Consider the following 27,225-nt stretch of genomic DNA (forward strand, 5'->3'; position numbering starts at 1 on the left):
CATTTCAACGTCATCAAATCACCTATGCTTAGTCTAATACAGTGACAACTAAAAGATGCCAAAAACTATTTAGTCCAATCAACATAAGCTAAATATGATGTGGCTGTCCATGGTACTGATTTCTGTGTGTGTGTGTGTGCTTGCAAGTAGAAAAAACATGTGAATTCACCCTACTTGTATAGAAACGGCAATGCCATCCTCTCATGTTGCCGAAATGGTCTATGGCTCTGTCATATACAGTACATGCTTTGTTTTTATTGTCCTAGGCTACCTGGCTAAAATGCATGCTCGCTAGCCTAACTTCCTTTCATGGGCAACGATGAGCCAGCTAGTTAAACATTAGCCTACTACATCAGGCAAGGGGCACAATATATGAATTTATGGATTGATCAGAATCACTGTTATAATCATACGGAGAATTAAGTAAAACCACAAGTCCAAATCCCTATCTCCATCCATGACTAAATGAGGGCCAATTTTAGCTAGCTAGCCACCGGAGGACAACAACACAGCGAGATGCAACAATTGAAGTTTTTTTCTGTCAATGACGTTTGATGTGATGTGATGTGATTGGTGTGAAGCCAATTATGAAACAGAGAGACGAAAGATCAAAAATGATTTAATTGTTTTTGTCTATTTTGGGGGGAAGCTTCCCTTGGCATCCATGAATACACACCACTGGTGGTGTGTACATTCCTCTCTCATGCAGTCTATGCGTCTGTGTGTATCTAACCTAACGTAGCAGGCGTAAAAGTGTATCCATCTCTGTCCAAGCCGGAAAGAACAGGCGCAATGGATTATGATCATTGTAGTTAATTACCAAGTTTCTGCACTAAACTATGTTGAATATTTGCTTAATGAAAATGACAACACCCTTCAGCCCAGCGTCCCACATAGTTCTTGACTTGATTTATCTTGTGAATGATTTGATTTCTCTCCAGAGAAATGGCTTGTTGGGCTCACAAAAAAAAAAAAAAAAAAAAAAATTGGTTAATCGCTCAGCACTAACACACACAAACATTAATTGCCTAAACCATCAGTCTTCCCTGTCTGTTGTTCCATACCTATGCTGAGGGAGTATGTATGTCTGTCTGTCTATCAATCAGTACTGATAGTGTTTTTGTGTAATCGGATGCCTCCCATATCCTTCTGAAATGAACTGACATGAATAAAGGTGAATAAGTCAAATAAAAAAAGCTTTTTTTGTTATTGTGGTGATTTGAGTGGTCATTTATCAAGTGTAGAGATATAGGAAACACACCTGGGTTCAAATATGTGTATTTATAATTTAAATATTTATCCTCAAATAATGTGGCCGAAAAATTGAAATGATTGGAACCAAGACTTGCTTAAAAAGTGTCACGTATACGCAAGGAGTCAGGAAGCAGGTGCAGAAGGAGAGTTTAATAACAATGATGCAAGGCAAATGAACAAAACGGGATGCGTACTGAACATGAAAACAAACCAATACTGCCTAATGACTGAGGCTACGGAGGGCTAAATAAAGGGAAGGTAATCAAGGTGATGATGAAGTCCAGGTGTGCGTAATGATGGGGAGCAGTTGTGCGTAATAATTGTTAATGCCAGGGCCGGTGGTTAGTAGACCGGCGACATCGAGCGCTGGAGAGAGGGAGCGGGAGTTAGTATGACAAAAATAACTGATATTGGCACAAGATGGAGTGTTGGAACATAACGAACGATATTACAGTTAATGAAAATGTACGCTTAATCCAGTATAAACTACTGTATAGAATGTATTATACAAGAGACAAAATTCACAAATTCTACAGCACAACGGCAGAGTCATGTCTTAAGTGTAAACTAACTCAATAATTCATGCCTTCTGGGAGTGCTATAAAGTCATAAAGTTATTGGCAGAGTTAGAAAACTGGCTGTCAGAAGTTTTGCAATGCAAGTTTACCTTTAAATCTGTCTCTGCATATTTCAAGACATAGCATATGTGGGTGCGGTGAGAAACCCAATGGGTTGGTCAATATTATTTTTGTCGCTTACACTGAGTGTAAAAAAACATTAGGAACACCTTTAATATTGAGTTGCACCCTCTTTTGCCCTCAGAACAGCCTCAATTTGTCGGGGCATGGACTCTACAAGGTGTCAAAAGCGTTCCACTGGGATGCTGGCCCATGTTGACTCCAATGCTTCCCACAGTTGTGTCAAGTTGGCTGGATGGCCTTTGGGTGGTGGACATTCTTGATACACACGGGAAACTGTTGAACGTGAAAAAACCCAGCAGCGTTGCAGTTCTTGACACACTCAAACCGGTGCGCCTGGCACCTACTACCAAACCCTGTATAAAGGCACTTATAAATATTTTGTCTTTCCCATTCACCCTCTGAATGGCACACATACATAATCTATGTCTCAAGGCTTAAAAATCATTTAACCTGTCTCCTGCCCTTCATCTACACTGAATGAAGTGGATTTAACTATTTACATCAATACGGGATCATAGCTTTCACCTGGTCAGTGTATGCCATGGAAAGAGCTGGTGTTCCTGTTTTGTACACTCAGTGTATATTGAAGAAGCTATTACTTAAATACTGGAAGTCAAAGGATACTCTATAACGATAAGAGAATGTCAGAATTAAATGATTTATAATTTAAATATTGAAAAATACAGACAGAAACAACATAACACAATTTTGAAGTCATATGGGGCAGAGTCTTACAAGCACTAGAAACAACATTGGGTGTGGATATGGTGGGAACATGTGGGATGTCATTAATGTTTGTGGAAATCTATGTACATTTTATGTTTTTGTTTATTGTAAAAAATATATATACAGTACCAGTCAAAAGTTTGGACACACCTACTCATTCAAGGGTTTTTCTTTACTTTTACTATTTTTTACATTGTAGAATAATAGTGAAGACATCAAAACTATGAAATAACACATATGGGATCATGTAGTAAACAAAAAAGTGTTAAACAAATCAAAATTTATTTTATATTTGAGATTCTTCAAATAGCCACCCTTTGCCTTGATGACAGCTTTGCACACTCTTGGCATTCTCTCAACCAGCTTCACCTGGAATGCTTTTCCAACAGTCTTGAAGGAGTTCCCACATATGCGGAGCACTTGTTGGCTGCTTTTCCTTCACTCTGCGGTCCGACTCATCCCAAATCATCTCAATTTGGTTGAGGTCTGGGGATTGTGGAGGCCAGGACATCTGATGCAGCACTCCATCACTCTCCTTCTTGGTAAAATAGCCCTTACACAGCCTGGAGGTGTGTTGGGTCATTGTCCTGTTGAAAAACAAATGATAGTCCCACATAGCCCAAACCAGATGGGATGGCGTATCGCTGCAGAATGCTGTGGTAGCCATGCTGGTTAAGTGTGCCTTGAATTCTAAATAAATCACAGACAGTGTCACCAGCAAAGCACCACCACACCATAACACCTCCTCCTCCATGCTTTACGATGGGAAATACACATGCAGAGATCATCCGTTCACCCACACCGCGTCTCACAAAGACACGAAGGTTGGAACCAAAAATCTCAAATTTGGACTCCAGACCAAAGGACACATTTCCACCGGTCTAATGTCCATTGCTTGTGTTTCTTGGCCCAAGCAGGTCTCTTCTTCTTATTGGTGTCCTTTAGTAGTGGTTTCTTTGCAGCAATGAAGGCCTGATTCACACAGTCCCCTCTGAACAGTTGATGTTGAGATGTGTCTGTTACTTGAACTCTGTGAAGCATTTATTTGGGCTGCAATTTCTGAGGCTGGAACTTATCATCTGCAGCAGAGGTAACTCTGGGTTTTCCATTCCTGTGATGGTCCTCGAGAGCCAGTTTCATCATAGCGCTTGATGGTTTTTGCGACTGCACTTGAATAAACTTTCAAAGTACTTGAAATGTCTTACCTTCATGTCTTAAAGTAATGATGGACTGTTGTTTCTCTTTGCTTATTTGAGCTGTTCTTGCCATAATATGGACTTTTATGGCTATCCTCTGTATACCCCCTACCTTGTCACAACACAACTGATTGGCTCAAAAGCATTAAGAAGGAAAGAAATTCCACAAATTAACTTTTAACAAAGCACACCGGTTAATTGAAATGCATTCCAGGTGACTATCTCATGAAGCTGGTTGAGAGAATGCCAAGAGTGTGCAAAGCTGTCATCAAGGCAAAGGGTGGCTATTTGAAGAATCTCAAATATAAAAATATATTTTCATTTGTTTAACACATTTTTGGTTACTACATGATTCCATATGTGTTATTTCATAGTTTTGATGTCTTCACTATTATTCAACAATGTAGAAAATAGTAAAAAAAAATAAAGAAAAGCCCTTCAATGAGTAGTTGAGTCCAAACTTTTGACTGGTACTGTATATACACTACCATTCAAAAGTTTGGGGTCACTTAGAAATGTCCTTGTTTTCTAAAGAAAAGCAATTTTCTTGTCCATTAAAAAAACATCCAATTGATCAGAAATACAGTGTAGACATTGTTAATGTCTATTATAGCTGGAAACAGCTGATTTTTTATGGAATAAATACATAGTTAATAATTTGTTCTTAACTGACTTGCCTAGTTAAATAAAGGTAAAATAATAAAATAAATAGGCCCATTATCAGCAACCATCAGTCCTGTGTTCCAATGAAACGTTGTGTTTGCTAATCCAAGTTTATAATTTTTTAAAGGGCTAATTGATCATTAGAAAACCCTTTTGCAATTATGTTCGCACAGCTGAAAACTGTTGTGCTGATTTAAAGAAGCAATAAAACTGGCCTTCTTGAGACTAGTTGAGGATCTGGAGCATCAGCAGTTGTGGGTTTGATTACAGGCCAGAAGCAAATAACTTTCTTCTGAAACTCGTCAGTCTATTCTTGTTCTGAAAAATGAAGGCTATTCCACGCAAGAAATTGCCAAGAAACTGAAGATCTCGTACAACGCTGTGTACTACTCTCTTCACAGAACAGCGTAAACTGGTTCTAACCACAATAGAAAGAGGAGTGGGAGGCCCCAGTGCACAACTGAGCAAGAGGACAAATACATTAGTGTCTAGTTTGAGAAACAGGTGCCTCACAGGTCCTCAACTGTCAGCTTCATTAAATAGTACCTGCAAAACACCAGTCTCAAAGTCAACAGTCAAGAGGCGACTCCGGGATGCTGATCTTTTAGGCAGAGTTGCAAAGAAAAAGCCATATCTTAGACTGGCCAATAAAAAGAAAAGATTAAGATGGGCAGTCTGAGATATGGCTTTTTCTTTGCAACTCTGCCTAGAAGGTCAGCATCCCGGTAGTGTATATAACACAAATGAATGTGTTTCCATATACATTCCAATATCAACTACTTGTATTTTCAAAGAAAAAAATATACAAATAATTACTCTGAAATGTCTTTGAAAGTAATTGAAATATCCTAAATAGTATTTGAACCCAGGTCTGATAGGAAATGTCATCCATGTTGTATTGCCTTGTGTTAAGGTAAGAGTTGGGGATGGAAAACCTCTAAACGGAATTAAATAATTATTGCCTTGTGACTGTTTTTAGGGCATACAGAGTCAAGATAATACGTAGCGTAAATAAATAGTGTTGTATTTAATTCTGTGATTTAGGGTTTATAACCAATCTGTCTGGTACACATCTTGATTGTACAGTACCATGAAGAAGAGGACAGTGAGGTCTCTGGGGGGGATCAGCTACACCTCCAAATCCTCCGGACTTTCCAGACACCTCACCGCACAACGCACCAGTGGACACACGCGCACACCTGTCCCACCAATCAGACAGACAGGTGTCTTCAATTAGCAACTCCATAAGGCTGAAGAAGGATTCATCCAACTTACAATGAGCCTTGACTACTGTAACAGAGCTATTTGTATTGTATCTTTTGGAACATATACAGTGGGGAGAACAAGTATTTGATACACTGCCGATTTTGCAGGTTTTCCTACTTACAAAGCATGTAGAGGTCTGTAATTTTTATCATAGGTACACTTCAACTGTGAGAGACGGAATCTAAAACAAAAATCCAGAAAATCACATTGTATGATTTTTAAGTAATTCATTTGCATTTTATTGCATGACATAAGTATTTGATACATCAGAAAAGCAGAACTTAATATTTGGTACAGAAACCTTTGTTTGCAATTACAGAGATCATACGTTTCCTGTAGGTCTTGACCAGGTTTGCACACACTGCAGCAGGGATTTTGGCCCACTCCTCCATACAGACCTTCTCCAGATCCTTCAGGTTTCGGGGGCTGTCGCTGGGCAATACGGACTTTCAGCTCCCTCCAAAGATTTTCTATTGGGTTCAGGTCTGGAGACTGGCTAGGCCACTCCAGGACCTTGAGATGCTTCTTACGGAGCCACTCCTTAGTTGCCCTGGCTGTGTGTTTCGGGTCGTTGTCATGCTGGAAGACCCAGCCACGACCCATCTTCAATGCTCTTACTGAGGGAAGGAGGTTGTTGGCCAAGATCTCGCGATACATGGCCCCATCCATCCTCCCCTCAATACGGTGTAGTCGTCCTGTCCCCATTGCAGAAAAGAATCCACAAAGAATGATGTTTCCACCTCCATGCTTCACGGTTGGGATGGTGTTCTTGGGGTTGTACTCATCCTTCTTCTTCCTCCAAACACGGCGAGTGGAGTTTAGACCCAAACACGGCGAGTGGAGTTTAGACCAAAAAGCTCTATTTTTGTCTCATCAGACCACATGACCTTCTCCCATTCCTCCTCTGGATCATCCAGATGGTCATTGACAAACTTCAGACGGGCCTGGACATGCGCTGGCTTGAGCAGGGGGAAGTTGCGTGCACTGCAGGATTTTAATCCATGACGGCGTAGTGTGTTACTAATGGTTTTCTTTGAGACTGTGGTCCCAGCTCTCTTCAGGTCATTGACCAGGTCCTGCCGTGTAGTTCTGGGCTGATCCCTCACCTTCCTCATTATCATTGATGCCCCACGAGGTGAGATCTTGCATGGAGCCCCAGACCGAGGGTGATTGACCGTCATCTTGAACTTCTTCCATTTTCTAATAATTGCGCCAACAGTTGTTGCCTTCTCACCAAGCTGCTTGCCTATTGTCCTGTAGACCATCCCAGCCTTGTGCAGATCTACAATTTTATCCCTGATGTCCTTACACAGCTCTCTGGTCTTGGCCATTGTGGAGAGGTTGGAGTCTGTTTGATTGAGTGTGTGGACAGGTGTATTTTATACAGGTAACGAGTTCAAACAGGTGCAGTTAATACAGGTAATGAGTGGAGAACAGGAGGGCTTCTTAAAGAAAAACTAACAGGTCTGTGAGAGCCGGAATTCTTACTGGTTGGTAGGTGATCAAATACTTATGTCATGCAATAAAATGCAAATTAATTAATTAAAAATGATACAATGTGATTTTCTGGATTTTTGTCTCTCTCACAGTTGATGTGTACCTATGATAAAAATTACAGACCTCTACATGCTTTGTAAGTAGGAAAACCTGCAAAATCGGCAGTGTATCAAATAATTGTTCTCCCCACTGTATATATAGTGTATATCAACTGTATAAATCACTTGAAAATGGCAGGTGGTAGTGGTACAGTAGTAAAGTGTTGTGACAAGGAAAGGGAGGGAGGGATGGAGCGAAGGAGGAGTTGTGGTCAGTTGCTCTGCAGAAGTGAAAGTGAAATTGATTTTTTGTGTATTTAGGAGGAAGTGAAGACTCATAAATAGAGCAACACATACACAGACGTTCAGACGCTGGAGGGTGACAGGAGAGTGGGACCAAGATGATGGTGACCTGAGACTAGCATATACGGTAACTTTCTTTTCAGAAATGGGACTTCATGTCTTTTCTTTGTCTGTACTTTCACTTTGGATGGCTGTCCTCATTCAACCCTTTCTCGCTATTCATTTATCTTCCTTTAAAAACTTGCGTTCTCTCTTGTTTTGATTTACACAAAGTATTCCTTTTTCTGTTACTTTCTGTTTGCGTTCACTTCTTCTATTGATCAGAGACACTTGCTTTCCCTTCGCACCTGAAGAGTAGTAGACTTCAATGAATAAGTGAGTGTGTCTGTTTGCTTCTGAGGATTCATTATTAGTCTCTCTCTCTCTCTCTCACTCTCTCTCTCTCTCTCTTTTAACTATTCTCTGGGTTTATTTCAGTAGTTTTGAAGATAGCAGAGCCTATGTGAGATTTAAAGTAAAATGACTTAAGAAATTAAGTTACACAGCCATCCTATCTTTTCTTTTTATCTCTCCCAGAACTCTTTGCTTTTATCATTCTCTTTATCTGCTCTTCCTCCAATGCACTGTGACCTCCTGTTCTCTCTCTCTCTCTCTCTCTCTCTCTCTCTCTCTCTCTCACACTCTCTCTCTCACACTCTCTCTCACACTCTCTCTCCCTCTCTCTACAGATATGAAACAGGTTTTTCAAGACTTCAAGATATGAATGGAACAGGATAGACCAAAGTATTTTTCCCACCCCAAGAAGGCAGCTAAATTCAGTACAGAAAGTTAACCTGAGTTTAAATTATATTAGTTTAAATTGTGAATGGGCTACTCAGAAGTGATGTTGGCGGGTAGGGTGGTAACGGAACCCATAATGCAGCTGTGTCTTTGAAAAGCAGCTGGATGTGGGCTCCGTTTCCATCCCGTTTCGCAACATCCAACAGTCTGACCGTTTGTAAAGCTGTCAGAGAGAGAAACATACTTCCTGGTGTACTTGAGTCAATGAGTGTATTTTAGTGTGATGTGGTTCAAGTTGACACTTCAAGAACTAATTGGTGATGTTCTTCAATGACACGTTTTCTCCCGGATTGACAAACACTATAAGCCACCGGGAATTTCGTGTCAGCAAAGAATGACACCAGCTTCTATATAGGACATGAGCAGCTTATGCTATTTCTTTTAGCTGATGTATGTAGTGATTTATCGTCAGGCTATTATTTCTGAATTGTTGTTCTGAATTAAAATATAACTGGATTTTATTCACAGTATCCCTTTTTTATATTGTCTGGGAACACTAAAGATAATTTACTATACCATGTCATATGTCCATGGATATGTTTGTGCTGTCCAATTGTCTTATTCAGTTTACATTACAGAGCCAGTTTACATTACAGTTAGTTCTTACATACTTACCAGGCATAGTTAAAATGTTCAACTCCTTATTCCACTTAGTAAGACTATACTGAGACTTCAGATCTCCCGAGTGGCGCAGTGGTCTAAGGCACTGCATCACAGTGCTAGCTGTGCCACTAGAGATCCTGGTTCAAATCCAGGCTCTGTCGTAGCTGGCCGCGGCTGGGAGACCCATGGGGCGGCGCACAATTGGCCCAGCGTCGTCCAGGGTATGGGAGGGAATGGCCGGCAGGGATGTAGCTCAGTTGGTAGAGCATGGCGTTTGCAACGCCAGGTTTGTGTGTTCGATTCCCACAGGGGGCCAGTATGAAAAAAATTAAAAAATAATATAATGTATGCACTCACTAACTGTAAGTCGCTCTGGATAAGAGCATCTGCTAAATGACTAAAATGTAAATGTAATGAATATCTGTAGGCTACTATCCAAACAAGCATAACTGTAGGCATGTGGTCCATTGAGCCAGAACTAGCCCTGTGTTCCTGGCAACCACCATAAGAACATAATTATTTATCATGACTTGTCATTGGAACAAATTGACCACATGAGTTTCTATACCAAAAATGTTTTGGTATGAAGAATGAGAATGAATTCAGATAGATATCTGAATCAGTGGCGAATTTAGCATGTAAATCTTGGTGGGGTAAACTCAATTATTTTATTTTTTTGATGCATGCCAGCAAAGCCACTAAATAGCTCTGTTACAGTAGTCAAGGCTCATTGTAAATGGGATGAATCCTTCTTCAGCCTTATGGAGTTGCTAATTGAAGACACCTGTCTGTCTGATTGGTGGGACAGGTGTGCACGTGTGTCCACTGGTGCGTTGTGCGGTGAGGTGTCTGGAAAGTCCGGAGGATTTGGAGGTGTAGCTGATCCCCCCCAGAGACCTCACTGTCCTCTTCTTCATGGTACTGTACAATCAAGATGTGTACCAGACAGATTGGTTATAAACCCTAAATCACAGAATTAAATACAACACTATTTATTTACGCTATGTATTATAAATATAAACAACACAACACTGAACAATACATTAATTGCACTATAAAGATGACAAACGGTGCCCACAAACTGTTAGGGCCTAAAGCTGTCCCAACAGCAGAGCATTCTTTTCAGCACCATGGAGTGAATCCTTACCACCTCTACACCTGGCTATCAGCAGAGCCTTGTCTGGCAGCGAAACAGTTCATTCAGCCTCATTTACTGCCTTTAAAAAAAAAGACTGATATGGATGACTTGCTTAAACAAATGTGGCTTCTACTGACAATTGAGATGTACAAACTATGGCATAAGGGAACGATGCGCGGATAAGAGGCAATCAGTAATTTCGATTAAGACATTAATGAGCGAGCTAAAACGGACGAAGTCAATATAACTATTTGTTCAGCACTTTTGAAATGTACAGCGACAGAATTCAGAACACGGGCCGTTCATACAGTATTCTTCCTGTACACCAAGTCAGAACCGTAGGATAAATAAAGGGGGCATATAAGCAGACAATGAAAGCTCTTACAATATTCAATGATTACATTTCTCTAAAACAGGCTATAGGCTACATGTGCACCACCAAGTCAGAACAGTAGGCTAAGTTATGAGGGGGAAAAGGGCCAAATTATTAGGGTGAGGCACAGGGCTATTAACAGCTTACTACACAGCATACACTTAGTATTACTTTCTTAGCTACAGTATACATACTCCCTTGCATATTACATCATTTATGCAGCAGCATACAATACATTTTTGGACCCACCATTGTGCTGTGTTCACTTGAACAGGAGGCTGGCGCGGCGGTCCTTCTTGTGGGCAAATTTGTCATTAAACTTTGTTTTCAAAGTCTGGCATTCTCTGGACTTATGGTGCTTTCAAGACAACTGGGAAGTCATGCTCTTGATGTCAGTGATCTTCAGGTCGGAGCTCTAGAAAGCTCTAGAAAGAGGCCAGAGTTCCCGACTTGGAATTCAGAGTTGGATAATAATACATTTTCTTTATTTTTTAAAACTATTTTCTACATTGTTGAATAATAGTGAAGACATCAAAACTATGAAATAACACGTATGGAATCATGTAGTAACCAAAAATGTGTTAAACAAATGAAAATATATTTTTATATTTGAGATTCTTCAAATAGCCACCCTTTGCCTTGATGACAGCTTTGCACACTCTTGGCATTCTCTCAACCAGCTTCATGAGGTAGTCACCTGGAATGCATTTCAATTAACAGGTATGCCTTGTTAAAAGTTAATTTGTGGAATTTCTTTCCTTCTTAATGCTTTTGAGCCAATCAGTTGTGTTGTGACAAGGTAGGGGGGGTATACAGAGGATAGCCCTATTTGGTAAAAGTCCATATTATGGCAAGAACAGCTCAAATAAGCAAAGAGAAACAACAGTCCATCATTACTTTAAGACATGAAGGTCAGTCAATACAGAACATTTCAAGAACTTTGAGAAGTTTATTCAAGTGCAGTCGCAAAAACCATCAAGCGCTATGATGAAACTGGCTCTCGAGGACCATCACAGGAATGGAAAACCCAGAGTTACCTCTGCTGCAGATGATAAGTTCCAGCCTCAGAAATTGCAGCCCAAATAAATGCTTCACAGAGTTCAAGTAACAGACACATCTCAACATCAACTGTTCAGAGGGGACTGTGTGAATCAGGCCTTCATTGCTGCAAAGAAACCACTACTAAAGGACACCAATAAGAAGAAGAGACCTGCTTGGGCCAAGAAACACAAGCAATGGACATTAGACCGGTGGAAATGTGTCCTTTGGTCTGGAGTCCAAATTTGAGATTTTTGTCTTTGTCTTTGTGAGACGCGGTGTGGGTGAACGGATGATCTCTGCATGTGTATTTCCCACCGTAAAGCATGGAGGAGGAGGTGTTATGGTGTGGGGGTGCTGTCTGTGATTTATTTAGAATTCAAGGCACACTTAACCAGCATGGCTACCACAGCATTCTGCAGCGATACGCCATCCCATCTGGTTTGGGCTATGTGGGACTATCATTTGTTTTTCAACAGGACAATGACCCAACACACCTCCAGGAAAAGCAGCCAACAAGTGCTCCGCATATGTGGGAACTCCTTCAAGACTGTTGGAAAAGCATTCCAGGTGAAGATGGTTGAGAGAATGCCAAGAGTGTGCAAAGCTGTCATCAAGGCAAAGGGTGGCTATTTGAAGAATCTCAAATATAAAATATATTTTTATTTGTTTAACACTTTTTTTGTTTACTACATGATCCCATATGTGTTATTTCATAGTTTTGTTGTCTTCACTATTATTCTACAATGTAAAAAATAGTAAAAGTAAAGAAAAACCATTGAATGAGTAGGTGTGTCCAAACTTTTGACTGGTACTGTATATATATTTTTTACAATAAACAAAAACATAGACAAAAACTTAAAATGTACATAGATTTCCACAAACATTAATGACATCCCACATGTTCCCACCATATCCACACCCAATGTTGTTTCTAGTGCTTGTAAGACTCTGCCCCATATGACTTCAAAATTGTGTTATGTTGTTTCTGTCTGTAGCCAGATTATTTTTTCAATATTTAAATTATAAATCATTTAATTCTGACATTCTCTTATCGTTATAGAGTATCCTTTGACTTCCAGTATTTAAGTAATAGCTTCTTCAATATACACTGAGTGTACAAAACAGGAACACCAGCTCTTTCCATGGCATACACTGACCAGGTGAAAGCTATGATCCCATATTGATTGATGTCAATTGTTAAATCCACTTCATTCAGTGTAGATGAAGGGCAGGAGACAGGTTAAAGGATTTTTAAGCCTTGAGACATAGATTATGTATGTGTGCCATTCAGAGGGTGAATGGGAAAGACAAAATATTTAAGTGCCTTTATACAGGGTTTGGTAGTAGGTGCCAGGCGCACCGGTTTGAGTGTGTCAAGAACTGCAACGCTGCTGGGTTTTTTCACGTTCAACAGTTTCCCGTGTGTATCAAGAATGTCCACCACCCAAAGGCCATCCAGCCAACTTGACACAACTGTGGGAAGCATTGGAGTCAACATGGGCCAGCATCCCAGTGGAACGCTTTTGACACCTTGTAGAGTCCATGCCCCGACAAATTGAGGCTGTTCTGAGGGCAAAAGAGGGTGCAACTCAATATTAAAAGGTGTTCCTAATGTTTTTTACACTCAGTGTAAGCGACAAAAATAATATTGACCAACCCATTGGGTTTCTCACCGCACCCACATATGCTATGTCTTGAAATATGCAGAGACAGATTTAAAAGTAAACTTGCATTGCAAAACTTCTGACAGCCAGCTTTCTAACTCTGCCAATAACTTTAGGACTTTATAGCACTCCCAGAAGGCATGAATTATTGAGTTAGTTTACACTTAAGACATGACTCTGCCGTTGTGCTGTAGAATTTGTGAATTTTGTCTCTTGTATAATACATTCTATACAGTAGTTTATACTCGTTATGTTCCAACACTCCATCTTGTGCCAATATCAGTTATTTTTGTCATACTAACTCCCGCTCCCTCTCTCCAGCGCTCGATGTCGCCGGTCTACTAACCACCGGCCCTGGCATTAACAATTATTACGCACACCTGCTCCCCATCATTACGCACACCTGGACTTCATCATCACCTTGATTACCTTCCCTTTATTTAGCCCTCAGTAGCCTCAGTCATCAGGCAGTATTGGTTTGTTTTCATGTTCAGTACGCATCCCGTTTTGTTCATTTGCCTTGCATCATTGTTATTAAACTCTCCTTCTGCACCTGCTTCCTGACTCCTTGCGTATACGTGACACTTTTTAAGCAAGTCTTGGTTCCAATCATTTCAATTTTTCGGCCACATTATTTGAGGATAAATATTTAAATTATAAATACACATATATTTGAACCCAGGTGTGTTTCCTGTTTCTCTACACTTGATAAATGACCACTCAAATCACCACAATAACAAAAAAAGCTTTTTTTATTTGACTTATTCACCTTTATTCATGTCAGTTCATTTCAGAAGGATATGGGAGGCATCCGATTACACAAAAACACTATCAGTACTGATTGATAGACAGACAGACATACATACTCCCTCAGCATAGGTATGGAACAACAGACAGGGAAGACTGATGGTTTAGGCAATTAATGTTTGTGTGTGTTAGTGCTGAGCGATTAACCGAAATGTTGTTTTTTAATATATATATTTTTTTTTTGTGAGCCCAACAAGCCATTTCTCTGGAGAGAAATCAAATAATTCACGAGAGAAATCAAGTCAAGAACTATGTGGGACGCTGGGCTGAAGGGTGTTGTCATTTTCATTAAGCAAATATTCAACATAGTTTAGTGCAGAAACTGAGTACATTGTGCTGAACAGGCAACCCTGCCACACATAAGATGGCGCCCTAAACTCCTGCTTTTGCCGTGCTTCACAAGTAAACGGGATTCGGGGAAACAACATTTGCACTCTACAGTTCCGCATTGTGATTATTACGCAGTCATCTACAGCCAATACGAGATCGATGGACTAACTGGAGCATGTTTGTGTAATTGAAACTAGCTGTCATAAAGCAGAAATTACTAAGATCCCGTTTAGCCCAGTTAGAGTGATGACCAGGTTGTGAGTTAGTGATGGAGAACATTGAGGAGACGCCATTTCGGATCACCCATACCGTCCAAGCTCTGGGCTCCGCTCTTCGGGGAGATCCTGAAAATGTTCCCGATGCTAATGGTCTGGGTAGCGGGGACAGAATCTCGAGTGAGCCAGAGAAGCTTTGGTTCAAAGAAAGCAGCGCTAAGAATCTCCGAAACAGGGACTTCTTGTCACCCACCACGGTGCTGAATACGCTTTATGCAGACGGACAGGTCGGTCTGTTAACGTTAGATTAACAGTTAGCTAACTAGCTTGCTTCTTCTTATTTCATTCTCGTATAACCCCATTGTATTTTGCCTTTGAATTGTTTGCAGTTGGTGCACTGGTTGTAACGCATTGGTTGACAGACAGACACACACCGTTGACAGCACGCGCTTTTCTCTTTGATATGTTCAACTCTCGAGAGATATGTGGAGGCTAATTTTACCCCAAACTGTCATCAACAACTTCCACTTTATGATTGTGAACGAAATTGAATACATACATTTTCATATTTGAGACTTGACATTGCCATCATCGACATAACATTTAAACCTTGGGGCAATAATTATTAACCCCTGACTAGCAAATACAATGTGGGTCACACAGCAAAATGTGCCACCGTGTTTCCACATGTCATGGGTCTCGTTTTTGAATGGCATCTGTCAATACAACACCACACAGTCCTGCAGGAGGCAAATTAAGCCTATACCATTGCAGGCAGAAGGCTACTACTGCAATAGTCTTTGACTGTGTGATTGATAGTGCATATGTCTTTGCATGTTAGAAAACTGTCTGAATGCATGGACAGCATGTAAGTGCGATGTGTTTGTGTGTAGGTTCCCCCAGCAGTGATGGGTAGAGTGCAGTCCCTGAGAGGGACAGGGGTTCTTCCTGTGGCTGGGGGGGAACTCATGGGAGAGGGGCTGAGGGTGCGGGTCGACCGGACTGCTGCGTTTCAGAAGGTCCTGAGTGGAGCGTCAGTGTACCTGAAGCCTCCTAGCCAGAGACAGGGGTGTGTGGTGCTCAACTGCCCCGCCCTGCACCCCAAACCCAATTTACCGTCCCCTGACACCCTCACGTTGGGGCAACTACGCACTGTGCTGCTGACTGACCACTTAGGGGCACTACTGAGGAGACAGGGGTGAGTTAGGAGATGGCTTAATTACTAGTCTGGCATAATGTCATTGTCCAGTATGTATGTATATGCTGTGTTGTGTATGTTCAGTGCACATAAATATGTGTTAGACTGCGTAGACATAGGCTGTTGCATTATCACTATATCAAAATATGTCAGTGTCAGTTGCATCACTGTTTCTCTCAGGTTTACTGTGTCCTGCTGCCCTGTGCTACCAGAGGAAAGTGACATCATTGTCTTCCTCCGATTGCTTGGCATCGATTGGCCCACAGTGCCCGTCAGCTGGACCAATGATGAGAGGGAGGAGAAAATGTTGGAGGCTTTACAGAATTCCCCATACAGAGAAAAAGAGGAGACAGATGGAGGAAGAAGAGGGAGTGAAGGAATGAATATGGATGAAGATAAAGAGGGGATGCTCAGGGTGAACTTGAAGAGGGTGTTTCAGAAGGAGCAGCTGCCAGGGGATGACCCCAGCCTGGGCACCTGTACAGGTGAGACAAACAACATTGACCTTTAACCTGGGGATTGGTTGTAAATGTGTTAACATATGAATAACACATACAGTGCATCCGGAAAATATTCAGACCCCTTTACTTTTTCCACATTTTGTTACGTTACAGCCTTATTCTAAAGAGGATTACATTATTTTTTCCCCCTCAATCTACACACAATACCCCATAATGACAAAGCAAAAACATTTTTTTATTTTATTTTTTGCAAATGTATTAAAAATAAATAACTGAAATATCACATTTACATAAGTATTCAGACCCTTTACTCAGTACTTTGTTGAAGCACCTTTGGCAGCGATTACAGCCTCAAAGCTTCTTTGGTATGTTGCTACAAGCTTGGCACACCTGTATTTGGGGAGTTACTCCCATTCTTCTCTGCAGATCCTCTCAAGCTCTGTCAGGTTGGATGGAGAGTGTCGCTGCACAGCTATTTTCAGGTCTCTCCAGAGATGTTCGATCAGGTTCAAGTCCGGGCTTCTGGCTGGGCCACTCAAGGACATTCAGAGACTTGTCCCAAAGCCACTCCTGCATTGTCTTGGCTGTGTGCTTAGGGTTGTTGTCCTGTTGGAAGGTGAACCTTCGCCCCAGTCTGAGGTCCTGAGCGCTCTAGAGCAGGTTTTCATCAAGGATCTCTCTGTACTTTGCTCCGTTCATCTTTCCCTCGATCCTGACTAGTCTCCCAGTCCCTGCCGCTGAAAAACATCCCCACAAAACGATGCTGCCACCACCATGCTTCACCTTAGGAATGGTGTCAGGTTTCCTCCAGATGTGACACTTGGCATTCAGACCAAAGAGTTCAATCTTGGAGTGCTGCAGAGATGGTTGTCCTTCTGGAAGGTTCTCCCATCTCCACAGAGGAACTGTGGAGCTCTGTCAGTGACCATCAGGTTCTTGGTCACCTCCCAGACCAAGGCCCTACACGCGATTGCTCAGTTTAAGGGGGGCGGCCAGCTCTAGGAAGAGTCTTGGTGGTTCCAAACGTCTTCCATTTAAGAATGATTGAGGCCACTTTGTTCTTGGGGACCTTCAATGCTGCATACATGATTTGGTACCCTTCCACAGATCTGTGCTTCGACACAATCCTGTCTCGGAGCTCTATGGACATTTCCTTCGACCTCATGGCTTGGTTTTTGCTCTGACGTGCACTGTCAACTGTGGGACCTTATATAGACAGGTGTGTGCCTTTCCAAATCATGTCCAATCAATTGAATTTACCACAAGTGGACTCAAATGAAGTTATAGAAACATCTCAAGGATGATCAATGGAAACAGGATGCACCTGAGCTCAATTTCGAGTCTCATAGCAAAGGGTCTGAATACTTATGTAAATAAGGTATTTATTTATTTTGATTTGTTGTTTTTTGGAAAGTTTCTACAAACCTGTTTTCACTTTGGATTATGGGGTATTGTGTGTAGATTGATGAGGGGGGAAAATAATTTCATCAATTTTAGAATAAGGCTGTAAAGTAACAAAATGTGGAAAAAGGGAAGGTGTCAATATACTTTCCGAATACATTGGCAAATGGTATGGTCAAATTGGTCAATAAAATTGATTTCTTTCACAAGGAGCTAGGCCTATAGGACACTTTTTTAGATATGAAACTTACTGTAATGTAGTTTAGGTAAATAAAACCTACAAAGATTAACAGTTTATAGGAACTGTCTGTAACACACAATCCTGTTGATTTGTCCTCAGTGCAAAGGGACAGTGTGTCTCATCTGGCCCAACTGGACAGGGCTACTGCAGGCTGCACTGTGAGTCACATTTCCTTCCCCAAAAACGTTAAACATCAAGCTACAGCCGTGTACTACTATAGCTACTATGTTGTTTTGTTCATACAGTACTAAACAGTATAGGGTCTCATGTTTGTTATCACATCTCTTATTGACCTAGGTATCCACGGCAACCGCAGTACATGTCACTTCCTGTCAGGATGAGTTCCGTCAGCAGCAGATAGCAATGCTGTGGAGAGCCAGCGGTGCAACAGTGACACAGGTTTGTTTGACACAACAATGCATTAACTACCACATAGTGACGATCTGTACCTCCCCATACTAACCAGTAGAGGCGCACCAATATTTATTTTTGCTGACCAATTTAAGTACGAAGTACTTACTCTTGAGGATCAGCCGATGCCTACCTACCGAGTAAAACTATAACAACATCTGATGGTATTGACAATATTGCTTTATGTTGCTCCAAATTTACTCAGATTTTTATCCAAAAACAGTTTATAAACCTATCCTGGCTACAACCACATATGAGCAGTGCTAGAATTCGTTACTTGTAAAATATTACATATTACTCGTTACTTTCAATCAAGGTAACGCGTTACATTACAATACTACTTTCTGTGCAAAGTAATGCGCTATGTTACTCCTTATATTACAAACACCATCCAATTCCGCTTGCCAACAAGGCATGTTGGTCACCAATTTAATAATGTAGAGGATACATTATTAAATTGAAGGATTTTTAAGCCTTGAGACATGGATTGTGTATGTGTGCCATTCAGAGGGACCATGGGCAAGACAAAAGATTTAAGTTCCTTTGAACGGGGTTTGTGTCAAGAACTGCAACACTGCTGGGTTTTTCAAGCTCAACAGTTTCCCGTGTATATCAAGAATGGTTCACCACCCAAAGGACATTCAGCCAACTTGACACAACTGTGGGAATCATTGGAGTCAACATGGGACAGCATCCCTGTGGAATGCTTTAGACACCTTGTAGAGTCCATGCCCCGACAAATTGAGGATGTTCTGAGGGCAAAATGGGTGATGCAACTGAATATTAGGAAGGTGTTCTTAATGTTTTGTACACTCAGGATACTCTATATAGTAAGAATATAACAGAATACAATTGAAATATAATATATTTTTCCCAAACATACTTTTGTCTTGCGAATGCTCACTTGAGAAATGGATGGACCTGCATGTGACTCTGTGGGAGGATTTTCAGGAAGTTGCTTTTTGGTAAAAATACAAAATAAGCGTGTGCTCTGTTTTCCCTGCCTCTGTGTCAATTCCACGCTGTGTTGTTCATCATCAGTCTCTTCATTCACAATTTGACAATAATGCATACAAATATTGTCAGATACAGACAGAACAAGGCCACCTCTTAATATGGAGATTTGAATAATTCCAATTGAATAATTCCAAGCAGAATGAAAATAAAGTGTGATCAGGCCTCACTGTGACAACAGTTTGTATCCTTCTAAAACACTTGTGAAATATTTGTTGTTCTTATCAAAGCAGTGATAATAAATGAAATTTCCATCATGGAAAACATTTTTTCAAACCTTTCTGAAATGGCAGTCACTCATTTTGTGGGACAGAGTCTCCGTGGATTACTCTCCACGCAGCCAGAGACTGGCTGCATTTCAAACACATAAAAGACACACCCTCCTTCACTTACCCTCGCCTTATGCCCTTGGGGGAATCCAGGCGGCCATCTTTGCCGTCGGTCCAAACGATTAGCCAAGCAAGGGAAGTTGGCAACGTAAGCCCCTCGAGTTTGTGATCGAGTTTGCGATTCTGTTCACTCCGGGGCCTGAAACGCGCCATAATTCAATTTGCGATGATTGTACATCCACTAAGAAAACTCAGCCAAAACGTTAAACCAACATCAGTATGGAGAAGTCAACATACAAGTGTAAGTAAAAACGAATGTAAATAAGTTAGAAATTGTGCTACTAATGCACATGACGGCACAAACACGTATCGTAAAAGTAATTATGTTTTTGTTTGGTTAGCTTTTGGAAACGTTAGCTAGCGCATACAACTTTCCCTGATATCACACTTATACATTGTAATTTTCGATTTACCTGATATCGTTGGATGACTTGCATTCGATGATGCGGATGCGTTGTCTTCTAGCCAAGATATGAAATGCAATCATAATTGACTGTAGCGCATATAAAGCACACACAACAGCTACCGGTGGTTCCATGATGACTGAAACAACCGTGGGACGAACGAGTGACACATTTCCGGGCAAAGGCGGTCCATTTAAAATTCCTTCATTCTTCCCTTGCCCTGCAAGTGTCAACTCATCATACCTCATGATATGTCATCAGAAGTGTTTACTTAGTTTGAGGGCTGAGGGGAGAGGGTGTGTCTTTTACGTGTTTGGAATGCAGACAGTATCGCACTTGCAAAAATACTGATTGGCTAGTGAAACGCACACTCTGACCTCTGATTGGACCAGCAAACTGTCAATCAACACAGGTCGGGTGAGCTAGCGCAGTGAAAAGGTTTTGGGGGGTAGCGAGTGTGAAACTGAATGGGGAAAAATAGTTGTCTACATATTTTAATAGTCTACATATAGCCTACCATTTGTATTTTATATTTATGCCTTTTGCTTATTCGATCTGGTCACTAACATAGGTCTACGGCATTGCACAACATTTTTGTTTAAAAAAATCTAATTTGTTCTTCAGAAAAAAAGGTTGCACGTCTTGACTTGACTGTTGACCAATGACCAGTCATCAGAATTGGTGAGCAAAAGCAGGCACACATACAGTTTAGTGACCAGAAATTGCTTGTTGAATTTCCTTCTGTTTTGCCTGGCAAAAATAAACAGAGTAGCCCACTTACCTTTAATATTGTCAATAGGGTGAATTCAGAAAAGTGGGACATTATATAAACTGGGACAGCTTAATCCTTAGACGTTTAATTCTTGATCTGAGAAGAGAAAATCAAACCTGTTGTTACTAAGCCCTTGCGGAGAAAACACATGATAAAAGTCTCATCACTTCATTGGTGTGACATTATAGAGGGGGCAGAGCAACCTTCAAACAGGAAGCTCACCCCTCGAAGCACACAGATGCTACGGTTATAAAACGGTCATAAATAATGCACTGTGCCAAATTGTGCAAAATGTTTGAATTCCAGTTCAAAATGTGCCTGCTCTGTCGCAGTCTACCATTGAAGACTACACGTGTAAATGTCATGCCATTTGTATTTGAGCAATATGATTGGCAGTTCATTCAAGCAACACCATGGTCCCGCGGGTCACCACTTCTTGAGCAGTACATGAGTCATCGCCTCCTGAGTGGCGCAGTGGTCTAAGGCACTGCATCGCAGTGCTAACTGTGCCACTAGAGATCCTGGTTCGAATCCAGGCTCTGTCGCAGCCGGCCGGGACCGGGAGACTCATGGGCGGCGCACAATTGGCCCAGCGTCATCCAGGGTAGGGGAGGGAATGGCCGGCAGGGATGTAGCTCAGTTGATAGAGCATGGCGTTTGCAACGCCAGGGTTGTGGGTTCGTTTCCCACGGGGGGCCAGTATAAAAAAAATAATATATGTATTCACTAAAACTGTAAGTCGCTCTGGATAAGAGCGTCTGCTAAATGACTAAAATGTAAAATGTAATATCCTATCGGGCCAGTGACTGACGAGAGCCACGTTTTTACTGGCCCCTGCGGGCCATCATTAATATCGGACACTGCACGCGAAAGATAATAAATGAATGTGCCAGAAAACAATAGGCTAGGTGGATTTCGACTCATCGTTACCACATTATATGGGACGTGCAAATGAATGCGCTCGGTGTAAAAATTTGACTACAACTACAGCTCACACAACACACACACCCAGGTACCGAGAGGCGGGACAGACGGTAGACTGTCAAACCAGCAGTGTTTCCCTGTCATCACTCACTTTGTGACTGACAGGTGCCTGTCCTGTCAATAGATTGCTAGAAGATGTATATTGTTCATTCTAGCGGGAGAGGGCTCGGCAGACCTTTTTCTGACTAGCGAATTGAAAAGTAGCCTAGTTAACTTAAAGGTGCTACACAGGATTTATTTTTTATTTTTGCATTGTAATTTCAGAAAATGTCCATAATTTATCTGACATTAATAGTGGAATGATAGTGTTTCACAGTATTACTTACAGTGTTGTGATTGGCTGTGATATTCTCCTATTGATTTCTCCCACCTGAGCGGCATCTGTTGTAAAACTGGGAAAGCTGTTTTTGACTTTGTGGCTGGGTTATCTAGTGGAAATCGCTCTGTCATTTCTACGCTGTTTGCTCAATTTCAGTTTGTGAGAAAACAAGCACTGAATAGTGTAGGGAATCATTGTACCATCAAAAAACAAAATACCCAGCTGAAAATGACTCAGTAAACGGCGCTAGTGGAAAACACTGACTATAGCCTGTTCAATAGTTCTTGTAGTGCTGTTATGAATACTGTTATTTGAGTGAATTCAGAAAAAGTGGGACACTTTTTGCATTTCCGTCTTCTATAACCTCGTCAGACATGTATCCAACATATTAGGCCAAAACATGATACATTTCTGAAATCCTCAGATGTTTCCTAATCACACAAAATTGAATTGAATTGAATTGTCATTGGGGTACAATTAGGACTATAATAATGGTGTCCTAGTTTATCTAACCTGCTGTCCCAGTCCACCAAATGCAAACTGAAAATATGGTTTTGACTCAGTGTACAGATGGGTGTGTCATGCATCCTGTCAATATGATATTAACATTTGTGGTTAGGAAACATCTTGAAGATTTCAGAAATATATCATGTTGGGCTAATGCAAAAAGTGTCCCACTTAATCCGAATTCACCCTAGTGTTTAGCAATCTGCTAAGTAAGCATCTTTGCTACAACAATAGGCTACCTGGTGATTTCATTGATCAATTTCATATTTCAGATAGGTCTAGTTTGGGTGGGTTATATACCTCAGTGGTGGTACTGGTTATGTCAAAGATAGTTGTAACATCGCACTACCTTCAATACTTATGGGATGAAGATGTAACATATTCTGGCGAATTAATTAGGACATTTGTGAGGAAGAAAAAGGCTACAGAGACAGATCATGCTTTCCATCCAATCTTGCAACCTAGGCATCATACAGGTAGAGCTAGGGAATAGCAACTCCAGTCCTCAGGGGCCTATTGGTATCACACTTTTGCCCCAGCTAAAACACCTGACTCCAATAATCAACTAATCATGATCTTTAGTTTAGAATGCAATTAGTTTAATCAGCTGTGTTTGCTAGGGATGGGGGAAAAGTGACATCACTACGAACATATGATCCTGCTTGCTCTAGACTCCAGAGAAGTGACATTATATCCCTAGTTGATATTGACTGCTAACATTAATGACTTGCAGGTGTAAAACAGTTTATTTCTGTATCTTGCGTTTTGAAAATACATCACAGTTTGACTGTAATGACAGGCTACATTTGCTCAGCAACTGTGCGTGCGTTTTCGTCCTGTGCGCACGCTCAGGGATCGCAAGCTTTGAACCACTTATTTTTGGGGGTCACTGGTGAAAATTTGAAAACCACTCCGCTAGTGAACAGATAGCTGATTTGCTGTACAGCTATAGGAATGGGTGCAGCGCAAACACCAAATTGTAGGGAGAGAGGATTGCCATAAATGATTATGCAGTGCCAAAAATTGTTTGGTGATCAATAATATTAACCGTTTTACTTTGCAAGCTCACCAGCAATGGGGCATCAAGGAACACTTACTAGCATAGGCCTACTGGTCTTTTGGTATGTCAAAATTGCTTGAAATGTATAATTGACTTATGAAGTTTGCATTTGGAATTTGTTGTTAATATCTTATTACATAATCAAAATCTGTTGTAGACAAAATATTGAAAAGGGTCTGGTAGCCTCAATAAATGATTTGAGACAACTTATGACTACTGGACTGGACTTGACTTGCTCTTAGAATGCACGACTTGGACTTGACTCGACAGGTTCTACTTGGGACTCGACTTGAGACTTGGACCTTGTGACTTGAGACTTGCTTGTGACTCGAATGATAGTGACTTGGTCACACCTCTGGCCTGGACTATAGTCTACAATGCACATTTACTTGCAGCCTTGAAATGAAATAAAACGTCAAATAGATATTAACATTAGAAGGCTGGCATAACCACTATGAATTTACTTACTGTGACATCGTTTCAGAACATAATATGGCCCATCTTTTCAGTTATGCTACTTTGAGCAATCAATTTATTTAACAGGAATAGGAGTTTCAGCATGAATTCGGTAGAGACAAGGCTTTTAAAAATATGATACACCGGTTGATTTATGATTCTGAAAGTAACGCACTTGTTACCTCTTAAATGTAAAGTCCCCATGTTTGGGGACCCCGTTAGATTTTCTTATTCAGTCTGGTATGAGAATGGTAGCCCCTATCTGCAAAAGCAGGGTGTCTGCGGAAAGCTGAGTATCTTGGCTATTGATCTGTGCCTTCAAATCTTTGGTATGTTTTCTACCATATATGGGCATACGAATGTATAAGGGCAGGCCGAGGCAATTACCTCATTTCAAGATGGCTGTTACCTACATTCCGGTTAGCGTTGTGAAGCATAAACGAAATAAACACGGAATACGTGTATACACACCGAAAGCCAGGACTCCACAGATCATGAGGATGTCTTATTTGTCTGCGTGTGACCTACCGTTATTGATCACCAGCCCCGAGAGTCGAAATATTTATTTTACACAACGTTTTCACCAAACAGCAAACATCTTACAGTGACTATATCTTTGCGCATCAAAAATAGGACGTTGCCTGCTTACGTAGGCGTCCATTACACAGGGGATTGGCTACTATGGCACCTTGTCAGTCTTGTAACCAATGAGTAAGCTTTCCAGGGATATGCAGTTGACCTGGGTGGGACAAAGCAAGGCCTAGAACCTTTTATGTGTAACGCAAACTATTGCTACCTGGCTCAGAGACTCACCGAGCACACTACATTACATTGTAAACAGATTTCATCGCTTTAACATAAAAGATGGCTTCTCAAGGGGGGAAAAAACGGTAAAAACTAAGAATATCGAACAGGAAGCTAAAAAGAAGTCAGCTATGAATAAGTATACCGACATAGAAGCTTTGAGTAAAATACTGGTGGACTCGGATCAGGGGAGCGATTTGGACAACGAGTATTTCGACTCGCCAACGAAGATTGCTTTCTAGAAGGATAGGAGCCACTTTTAGGTCTGTAAGTACATTATTTACATGACTTTATATAGCTAATTTACTATATGTATTTCGTTTTTTATAAGTTGTCTGCTTTTTGTGCTTTGGATTTATTTTACATAGGCCTATGAAACAAGTAATTTCAATGTTATTTAATTCCAAAGTAGTTATTGTCTATGATTCATATTAGTTCACTGTTTGCTGTTCTAAGTTTCATCCTTGTGACTTTTGAGAGGCCACTAAACTCTCATGGCCATTGTTTATTTGTGGTTCTTACCTCTGCCTTTGTCTCCAAAGTGTTACTGTTTGCATTGTGTGTGTGCTTCACACCCATGTGAGTCACTGTACAGATAAAGTTTAGGCTTGGTGTTTTTACTTTACAGTAATGTGTTTTAGTAAATGTGTGTGTCTTACAACAATATATCTCTTTATTTTATTCACCACAGAGTAAAGGATGCAGCGGATTTGGATGATGACATTTGGGAGCCACCCCTCCCCAGCAAGCGCCCCCGCCGGTCAAGGTCTTCACCCCCCACTGCTATGTCTACATCCACTCTTCATAGACCTCTTGAAAAATAAAATCGGGGCTTGTGGCACCATTCGTCCTAAAATAATTGGTTTCCCCAAGACCAAGGTAAACGACATGACAGCAGAGAGGGGGACCATACATTGGATCAGGACTAACAAGCTGCTTTTTGTGAAATGGAAGGACACTAGGGAAGTAACCATGCTCACCACACAGCATAAGGCATTCAATAACAACCACGTCTCAAGGATGGTGAAAAGGGAAGAATGTCCCCAATCCTGTTTCTGTGAAGGACTACAATGCCAGCATAGGGGCTGTCGACCTATCTGATGCTCTGATAGGCTACTACCAGGTCCTCCACAAGACCAGGAAGTGGTATAATACTTTTTTTAAACCACTTTTTGGACAAAGCTACAGTAAATGCTTTTCATTCTCCACAAGCAGTTGGCCTTCCGAGAGCAACTAGTGTTGGAAATGGCTGAATTGGGGGTCCAAAGCAACCTCACAACCATCACAAGACCCCCCACTCCAAGTGAGCGCCACTATCCAACACACATGCCAAAAGACAAAAGGAAGAACTGCAAGCATTGCACAAAACACGGGGGGAAAAAGGGGGAAATTCCAGATCTTCTGTCTGAAATGCCAGTTCGTGTCCTGGCAGATAGGGACTGCTTCAAAGACTATCACGACATGCACAAGCTAGGGTGAAAGTGAAATCTAATCATCTACACCTGGGATGTAAAACAAACACGAATGCCATTTGTAAATAGTTCAGCTTATTTATATTTTTGCACCTTTTTTATTGAAGGACACGTGTGTAACCAACTTTGTGTTTGATAATATATTTTTATGTATATCTGTTTCTTTTATATTGTTTTTGTAAACAGTTCATTTGTATTTGGGACCAATACATTGGATATGCCTAGGCTAAACGTTCAGGCACTTTGGAGAGGTTGAAAAAACACTTGGATATCCCCTGTAAGTCCCCCGACACCACCACAATGTTTGAGAGAGGTTGGTGTTGTAGAAATTTAGTTTTATAGGGAACAGTAACTTTTAGGCACATCCAGTGTGCAAAAACAGTGCAATTACCACATTCGGACACTTTTGGAGAGGTTGAAAGGACACTTGAATGTACCCTGGATACCCCATAACACCACCACAATGTTTGAGTGAGGTTGATATGGTAAAAATGTGTTTTTATTCTGAACAAATAGCATTTAGGGATTGCAAATATTTATAGCACTGGAATTATCTAATTTATAGACATATGCCACTTTGGAGAGGTTTAGGGACATCTGGAAATGTCCCGTGACCACACCTGACACCACTTACTAAAACATCTGCCCATTTCTAGTTGTTAGGTCTATCAATCCCA

The 27,225-nt window shown here is 41.0% G+C and overlaps 1 protein-coding gene across 1 annotated transcript in view; it reads left to right on the forward strand.

The window, feature by feature from the left end:
* Positions 1-14,045: 14,045 nt before the first annotated feature.
* Positions 14,046-27,225, forward strand: part of LOC121545493 (DALR anticodon-binding domain-containing protein 3) — a 32,926-nt gene continuing 19,746 nt past the window's right edge. Inside the window, exons 1-5 of the mRNA XM_041856054.2 lie at positions 14,046-14,942; positions 15,549-15,853; positions 16,034-16,338; positions 18,056-18,114; positions 18,254-18,355. Coding sequence (XP_041711988.1) covers positions 14,709-14,942; positions 15,549-15,853; positions 16,034-16,338; positions 18,056-18,114; positions 18,254-18,355 — 1,005 coding nt within the window. The 5' untranslated portion in view covers positions 14,046-14,708. The remainder of the gene's footprint in view (positions 14,943-15,548; positions 15,854-16,033; positions 16,339-18,055; positions 18,115-18,253; positions 18,356-27,225) is intronic.

The sequence above is a fragment of the Coregonus clupeaformis genome, chromosome 30 (assembly GCF_020615455.1).
Source record: "Coregonus clupeaformis isolate EN_2021a chromosome 30, ASM2061545v1, whole genome shotgun sequence".
Taxonomy (NCBI): domain Eukaryota; kingdom Metazoa; phylum Chordata; class Actinopteri; order Salmoniformes; family Salmonidae; genus Coregonus; species Coregonus clupeaformis.